Source organism: Merops nubicus, unplaced genomic scaffold, assembly GCF_000691845.1.
Source record: "Merops nubicus isolate BGI_N331 unplaced genomic scaffold, ASM69184v1 scaffold48063, whole genome shotgun sequence".
Taxonomy (NCBI): domain Eukaryota; kingdom Metazoa; phylum Chordata; class Aves; order Coraciiformes; family Meropidae; genus Merops; species Merops nubicus.
The window spans coordinates 43,606-52,472 of record NW_008601942.1 but is presented as its reverse complement, the minus strand read 5'-3'; the positions used below and the strand labels follow the sequence as shown (position 1 = coordinate 52,472).

General features: G+C 41.3%; 1 protein-coding gene across 1 annotated transcript in view; it reads right to left on the bottom strand.

Moving 5' to 3' along the window:
• Positions 1-483: 483 nt before the first annotated feature.
• LOC103770865 (collagen alpha-1(IX) chain-like) overlaps positions 484-8,867 on the bottom strand; it is a gene marked incomplete at its 3' end in the record, with an annotated part of 12,505 nt that continues 4,121 nt past the window's right edge. The window contains exons 5-7 of the mRNA XM_008938145.1: positions 2,306-2,702; positions 1,641-1,737; positions 484-610 (exon numbers count right to left, since the gene is read on the bottom strand). Coding sequence (XP_008936393.1) covers positions 484-610; positions 1,641-1,737; positions 2,306-2,702 — 621 coding nt within the window. The remainder of the gene's footprint in view (positions 611-1,640; positions 1,738-2,305; positions 2,703-8,867) is intronic.

The window sequence follows — 8,867 nt, the reverse complement described above, 5'->3', positions numbered from 1 at the left end:
ATATACAGATATTTTACCATTCATATAACATGTTCCTAACACATTTAAAGAAGATCCTTGGAAAAGGAAGAGGATAATATATGAAACTTTGCAATGTTTTCTTCAATTTTTCCAACTATATGTTGAAACTATTTCCTTTTAATCTACAAAGTTAATTCAGAAATAGACTCCCCGAAGTCTTAAATGTCATTTAGTGCCACTGTGACACAAAATCAACACATTATTCAGCATAAAGTGCAGTTGAACTTATTAGCTGGAAAAACACTAGTTGAGAAAACTTTTCATGAATGTCTGAAAGGCAAAATGCAGATATGATAGCTACATTTTTTTTTTCTGTTGGAACTTACAGGTATGTCATTTTGTATGTGTTTTATATTAATCACTCCTCTTGGAAACTAAGTCAGATAATCAAATCATAACATCCTTGAGGCTTTTCATAGTTGGTTTTCTTTGTTGAAGGACACAAAAGAATTCATTATTTACCGTATGTCACCCCCAATGTCATTTTCTCCAAAACAACTCTCCTTGCAAAGTACTATCACAAAGAGGATATTTTCAGCATTATATCCAGTCACAGGATGTAGAATGATTATTTCGCTGCCTACTCTTGCTATAAAGAATAAAGAAGCAATCCATAGTGAGTTTAAGTGTCTACTACAATTCACAGGGTAAGTTAAATATCTAACAAAGGGATTTACAACAGCTGCCATGGTATGGGGGTGGGATGTCCTGAGCTAGCCAGAACAAGCTATTGTGGAAGTGGGTGGGTTTCTTGTCTCACCTCTGCTGGGCCTCTCACTTGAATTGCACCTAGTCTCTGATGCTACATTTATCCCTCATAGGTTTCATAAACAAGATGTCTTTAAAAGTTCTACCATCTACTTCAGGTCAGTCTTTTCCAAAAAAATCCAGCTAAACAATGTAGCCCAGAAAGCCAACCAGATCCTAGGCTACATCAAAAGAAGTGTGGCCAGCAGGTCGAGAAAGGGGATTCTCCCCCTCTACTCTGCTCTGGGGAGACCCCACCTGGAGTACTGCATCCAGTTCTGGAGCCCCCAGTACAAGAGGGATGTGGACCTGCTGGAGTGTGTCCAGAGAAGGGCCACCAGAATGATCCGAGGGCTGGAGCAGCTCTCCTACGAGGACAGACTGAGAGAGTTGGGGCTGTTCAGTCTGGAGAAGAGCAGGCTCCGAGGTGACCTTATTGTGGCCTTCCAGTATCTTAGGGGGGCCTACAAGAAAGCTGGGGAGGGACTTTTTAGGCTATCGGGTAATGACAGGACCAGGGGGAATGGGGCAAAGCTGGCAGTGGGTAGATTCAGGCTGTATGTAAGGAAGAAATTCTTCACCATGAGAGTGGTGAGACCCTGGAATGGGTTGCCCAGGGAGGTGGTTGCGGCCCCATCCCTGGGGGTCTTTAAGGCCAGGCTGGCTGAGACTCTAGACAGCCTGATCTAGTGGGAAGTGTCCCTGCTCATGGCAGAGGGGTTGGAACTGGGGGATCCTTGTGGTCCCTTCCAACCCTGACAGATTCTGATCTGTTTTAGCAGAGGACTTAGTAGTGTTGGCTTGATGATCGTGGAGATCTCTTCCAACCTAAAGGATTCTGTGATTCTAAGCGACTGTTAACATGATCATACCAAGAGGCATGATGATTAGAACAGTCTCATGAGGTATAAGGTGTTCATTGATAATGTCTGACTTAGCACTAAGCTTTAAACATGGGTATCTTATTTCCTGTGTGAACATCAGAACAGATATAAAAAGGACCTCTGCCCATCTTCCTTACAGGAGATATTCACTTTGTATTAGCGATTTAAAATATTTATTCTGCCAGAGACACATTCAGTTATCTCCAGCTGATGTTTGGTGCACACAGGTAAGAGAGGAGTCTCAGTTCTTGCTCAATTAGTGTTTTGCTCTCTTCAGTGTGAGGTAGAGCCCACAAATCCATGTCCTGAGACTCCCTTCTAGATAAAGCTCCGTATCTGAGATAAGCAGAGGAACACCCAACTGATACATCCAGACAGAGCAGAATCCAGTGACAAAAGTGTGGGTGTCTGAGATACTTCACTATTGAAACGTAGGCATACTCTGTGTCATCTCTTACCTTACACTGCACATATATGTGCAAAATTTAAAAAGCAAAGCTAGTACTTACCTGCCAGGGGACTGTTATTTTCTGTCATTTCTGCTTTCAGAAAACATTTGAAGACACATTACACACACACACACACAAAAAAAAAAAAAGGCATAAAGATCATATAAAACACTTTTTACAGTAATAAAATATTTTGGAACTTACCGGCACTGAAATTTGAGGATTATTTTTGAGTTTTCCAAGCACAGCAAAGCCATCAATGCTGATTTTCCCTTTTGGTTTTGTGTTTAAGGATTCTATTTTAATGCAGTCAATAAAAAGTGTTATACTGTCTGCTTCCACACTTATCATAAGCTTGTGCCATTGGGAGTCAAACAAGAAAGGCAAATGCAAAAATGATGCAGTTTGGAGACTTCCATCTGCTCCTTTATAAGAAAACTCAACACTTTTAATTTGACCATTAAGATTCACTCCAACTTGCTCTTTTCCTGAAGAGTCTTGGATCTGCCAAATAGTCCAGTATTTCTGAAGTGTGGCTCCAGTCATCCGAAAAGTAGTTAGAAAGGAATATTCATCAGGCAATCCGTTGGAATATATGGCACTGTGTAGGATCAAAATACAGAACATTTCTTGTGTATTTGTTCTGAAAAGCTCCATGTATCAACACAGAGGAATCAAAAACAGTTACTCAGTGGAACCATATTTCAGCTATGCTTTTATCAGTGCTGTTCTGCATGCAGGGTCCCAAAATGGGATGTGCTTCTGTGTCTATAGTGTTGCCCTGGCAAAAGGAACTGGTTCAGAAATGTGGGTTCTTCCAACATTGCAAAGTATTTATGATAACCCTTTCTAAGTGTAACGCACGGACTAACAACAGACTCCTACTTCAGATTTAGAAAGTATATCCTACAATTTATTCTATTTTCTACTATTAGACTTAGAAAATCGGTCAACGCGGTGTGACCTTATAATTGACCAGGTAGATTCAGTGCAGATCTGGTTTGGTTTTGAAGACGTAAGAACGACTTTTGCAAATGCATTTTCTTGTTCAGCCTGACAAAAACCATTTTGTTAATGAATTAGCTATCACTTCAGCAGAAATCATCTGTCAAAAAATATAAGCATAGTGAGAACCCACACTAAAAATATATTGCATCCTGTAATATTCAATCGCAAGACTACAAGTAGCAGGCATTTGCCACATATAAAATGTTCAAATCCTTTGCAGTTCCTGTAACATGATAGTCAGAAACACAAACAAGTTCTGCTGTCTGTGTCACTGCAACATCATTTTTTTATCTCAAGTGTGTCAGGGAATCCAGCAGAATGTTTAAGAAATGTACCTTTTCATATTCTATGGATCGTAAAATTGTAGTGTCATAATCTGGTGGACAACAATACATTATCTGCCATCTGTCCACACCTAAGAGTAAGTTCTATTTGAATAATTTTTTAAAGTGTGGGGACATGCAGAGCTATTTTGTTACCAGCATGCATTAGAATGATTTCTCGGGCAAGGAGGCATTTGGAACAAAGATTATTTTTGAGTGTCAGATCCATTCTATCTCAGCAGCAATTTAGGCAGCATTCGTGAACCTCAGGCTCTAGGCTAAGGGGGAAAAAAAGCTGGGGAAAAAATGGAATAAATTCGTTCTTATTCTGTACGTTTGATGACTACTGATTTGGTAAAAAGGTAATTCCAGATAAAGTCCCCATAGTTTGGTGTTGAAGTGCCCAAGGCTGTAGTGCAATGTTACTCCAGCAGGCGACGGCACAGCCTCAGCGAGATTTCAGCGAGGACCAGGGCACGCCTGGCAGCAGCAGCTTCACCTTACTGACACGCTGCCCGAACTGCCGGTGTTTCTCCTGCCCCACGAGCCTGAAAGCCGGGGTACGAGGAAGGGGAATGTTTAGCTGGAAGATTATCGCATTACACAAGGCGTGGAGAGAGATAGCAAGATGGAAGAGGGGTTTCCTTGCCAATATTTTTAAACTGCCTGTGATTTACTATCGTTTGTGTCTCTGTTGACTGCGGATGCAGTAGTCCCAGCTGGTTTTGTTTGATAGGATTTTATCTAAGTTGTTGTGTTCTCATTGTTTTGTTTCAATTTGTATCTTGCCATCTCAAGTGCAAATGTCAATGCATGCACATTGTACCTTCCCTCCTCTTTTGGACACTTTCCAGTGTTTACTACTGTCCCCTATCCTTCCATGCATTAGCCTTCCAGCTTACACAACATGTTTATGTATTCTTTCCTGCTCTGGGGAGATGCTTCCTCTCCCTATCGACACACATTTGCTCTTACTAAGCTCCTGATCCAAAGCAGTACATCTTTTATGGTCCTCTGTGTCCTTCTTCCTCTATCATATCTTTTAAACAAGTATTTCCATCTCCTCTACTGCTAAAACCTTAGCTCATCTGAGTAATTTATCTCTTCAGTTGCTGAATCCCACTGTTTGTTCTTGCACAAGAGCTAGTTTTAGTACTACTATACTGAAGGTGGTATTGTTGGGTAATTTGTTAACTAGCCTCTGTGTGACATTCCACTTTCTCTACCAAGCTCAGTGACTCCAGGGGATCTGATATACTGAGCTCCACAGCTAAAGGAAGCAGCACTAATCCCAAATCCTCTGAGGAGAGGTTTTCATTCTTTCTCTGCACTGATAAATTTTGCTGTCATGACAAGCAAAACCATCACACACATTCTCACCCCACATCAACTGTCACAACTATAACACGGGAAAAACAAAACAAAACAAAACAAAACAAAACCAACCCAAACAAACAGAAAACCTAGTAAGTAAACATGGTTATATTTTTTGATTAGCAAACAAATGTGTTAACTTTTTTAAGTGACATATAAAGAAGAGAAGTTGTGTAAGAGCTTCTGACACTGGTAAGAGACAACTATATTGTAATGAACTTAAATAGAACAATAAAGATAAAAAGCCAGTACACAAACACAGGTAAATATTTACATTTTTTAAAACTGCAATAATCAGTCAGAAGTGCTGCCTTTAGACAAAAGACACGGTATCAGTAATGTGACACACCATAATGAAGCACAGAGCGATCCATGGCCAGAAAGGCACAACTCTGCCGGGGGCTCTTAGTGTGTATCATTTACACCTATAACTCCACAAGCAAAGCAAAGACAGATTCTCATCTCAGTTACTCCAACAGTAATGAAAAGCCAATTCCGTTTGCTTTAGTGGTTTCAGTGAATTTCAGTACACAGTTTTTCCCAAAGCCTGTTATCCTTGCATAGGCAAAACCTTACTGAAGCCAACAGCTTAAAATGCTTACCATTTGGAAACCATGGCAAATTTATGATATTCAAATAAACAATTATAGGCAAATTATTCCTCCATCTCACTGCAAAGTAAAGAGTGTTGGATTCTGTAATCTTGAACAGCTGATAACTATAGAAACACTTAAATAATTTACATTAATTTATTTTAACATACATGTTTCCAAATCCACTAATTTAAGGAAGGAAATCAAGCAATTTTAAGTTCAGAACTGGGCAAATCAGCAAAAGAAGAATTAATATCAAAAACATTTCAAGCACAAATTCAGTTCTGACCCATTTCCTATCCACTTAAAACTGCCAGGGATATACGTCATTGGGGTATTTTTTTAAAAATTTATTTCTATATCTTATGTTTGTAAAAGAGTGGTCTAGTCCTGCTTTCCTTGTGTACTCAGACTATTATTAACTGTTTTAATTGTATAATGAGTGCAAGGTCAGGTGAATATTTTATCAGATATTTGAATGTTTGCTTAATTTTCTTAAATACAGCTGAGAGGAGGGGAGTTTGAAGCATTTGTAGAAACATTCAGAACTCCAGAGTCACTACTGTTTTCATCTTTTTCATACATACCAAAAACTGTTACGAATCCTGTAGCTTGGCTGCTTACCAGAAAGATTTCCTTGAGATTTCAAGGATAAGTCCTACCAAGGCATCAATCTAACCAAGATAAGCCATCTGACTAGGTGGTGGAAGCTCTGAGTAGTCCTACTGACTCAGGAGTCATCAAGAGCTGCAGATTGGGTTAGAAGGTTAACTATGTACTAAACTGAATACTACATTGTAACTGCTTATTTTATTAAACCTATTTTTTTACCAGTTAATTTCTTAGGTGGGCTCCACTGCCCACTGAGATAACTTACTCCTTGCTAAACGAAGATTTGACAGATGTTAGTACAACCTGCTAGAGGTTGTTGTAGAAATTCCTTTCGCCAACTTCATGTTAATTCAGTATCATGTACCCACAGGTGGGGGTTCCTTTGCTAAAGCTGGAGACACTTGTGTCTGCATCTCCTGAAGCCTCCTAGAGTCCCAGCTGACCTGGCACTATCTGGCAGCCATCAAATAAGCAATAACAATAAAACCCAGCTAAGCAGTTTTTAAAAGCAACTGTCCTGAGTCATTACCCAGAAGTAATTTGTTAGGTCCCATTGCCCTCAGCTGGCCTGTATTCTTCAGAAACATCCAATTCTGAGCTAATTATTTCTCTTATTTCTCTAATTAGCTTCTTAACTGCATTTTGTCTTTTCCACTAGTGTCATCAGATAGTCAGTATCTATCACTTGTAATGCAAAAGAAAAAGCACCTAAAGAACTTTGGTGTCTGAATGTAGAAAAGTCAGACCTTCAGGCATATGCATTTGAAAAGAATTACTTCATTATTTTAACATACATGTTAAAATTATTCCCAAAAGCATTATTCCCAAAAGAAAAATGAAGAAATCAGCCTATGAAATTCTCTGGATGTTCCAAGCTAACTAATAAAGCTTTAGAAACTTCCTATTTTCGATTTATAATTAGTTATCATAATGTGTTTGGCATGTCACCTATTAAAGTGGTCAGCAGTACACTGCTACCCCAAGTATAAACAGACCTCAAAAGGCAGCTTCAATTTGTGCATTGCTCTGCTTCCTACTGAGATGAAGACACAGGCAAAGAGGCATCATTTCAAGATTCACAGGCTATCTTGATGCTACTCAATTCAATATGCCCAGGACTGTGATACTAAATTCACCTGGCATGAAAAAGTTTCAGCCTCCTTGCTTCCAAAAAATATGATGACTGTATGCAAGCTACATATTGGGAATGGCCCCTGGCCTATACTGGCTGCCAAGCTGTGCCCAGGAATTGTTTAAAGAGTGCTTGCTAATCAGTCTGGACCCAAACTATGCCAAGGTCTTGTATAATATTTTAACAGCCTAGATGATCAAGTGTGAATGCCGTGGAATGTTTCCTGGCATTAATCTATCTGTGTGGACACTGGGGTCTTGTGCTATGACTGCTGGATTAAGGATTACTAAGGATTAAGTTTTCACCCGATGCAGAAAGACAGCTAGCCCTTTCCCTGCCACCTAAAATCATCACAAAAATATTCCTTTATGCTAATATATGTTTTTAAAGCTTGTGATTAAAAATCAACACAATTATCTAAATTGCCAGTATTTATTTGTACTTACTAACAAGTGAACGGCTGCAACACGTATATAGATTAAATTGAAAAATGACAGGTTCACCATGTCAGAGACAATGGGTATGAGTCGTAGCTATTTCACAGGTCCTTCTCACACAAAGAACACTGTATTTTACACTAGAAGAAGCAATGGCCAACGGGAATTTATCTGGATGACAGGAGAAGCTTAAGCCAAGACTCGTGCACAATCATTTCTGTTCATTGTGGGATATACTTCTGGACCTAGGCAAGTGTGCTAAGCAGCAAAAAGATCAAGCTACAATTTTGTAGCATTTTAAGGAAGCTATATAAGCTTTTCAAGGCATGAGCTATTGCTACAGCATGGACTGAATAAATGTGCTGAGCCATTCCCATCCAACTGAGCTCTCATTCCTGTGCCATAGCCACGGTATCATGGGCTTGTCTGTGTATCATGATCATATGTAGTCTAAAAAAATATTTTACTATTCCTGACAAATACTGACTGAACAGTGATGGCAAGACAAGCCCTCTGTGCTGATAGGGTAATCAGCTTGCTCACCATCACTACACATGCGCCCACCTCTGAAATCCTTCCTCAAAAGCCCTGAAAGCCTCGTGCAATGGGCCTTCTCGGTGAGACCCCTCCCGATTTCCTAAGGCAAGAGAAGACACTGTCCATGCTTGTCGGGTTACCTGGTACTAATACTGCTGCTCAATAGCAAAGGTGCAAGAGGAGGTCTCCGCAGTGGAGCCACTCTATGAGGGTCCCTCACAGGTGCTCCCCAGCACCTTCAGGGGAGCGGCAGCACCCCGGGCACACAGCGCTGCTCAGCGTTTCCAGACTCGCTCTAGTCGTGCCTTGCCTTGCCTCCCCCGTCTCTGGGAGCATGAGCTCGCAGCTCCGGCGGCGGGTACCGGGGGGTCGTACTCGCTGCCTGCTGGCCCGGAGACAGCTCCGGCGGCCCCGCTCCCGGGGTCCCCTCGGCCTTTCAGCACTGCGGGCGCGGACAGCTCCGCGGGGTGGGGGCGCCTCGGCCAGGGCGCCGCTGACCTCACCAACACAACCCAACCCAACCCAACCCAACCCAAGCCAACACAACCTTCCCCTGTCCTCCCCACCCCCGTCCTCCCCAACCCAATCTTCCCCTACCTTCCCCTCCCCAACTCAATTCAACCCAACCTTCCCCAAATCAATCCTGCCCTCCCCTCCCTTGCCTGCAGCTGTGGGGTGCAGCTGCTGCCCACTAGCACCCTGGGAAATATTTCCATTATTGTTAAATACGCCATACGTGAATAAAGGAGT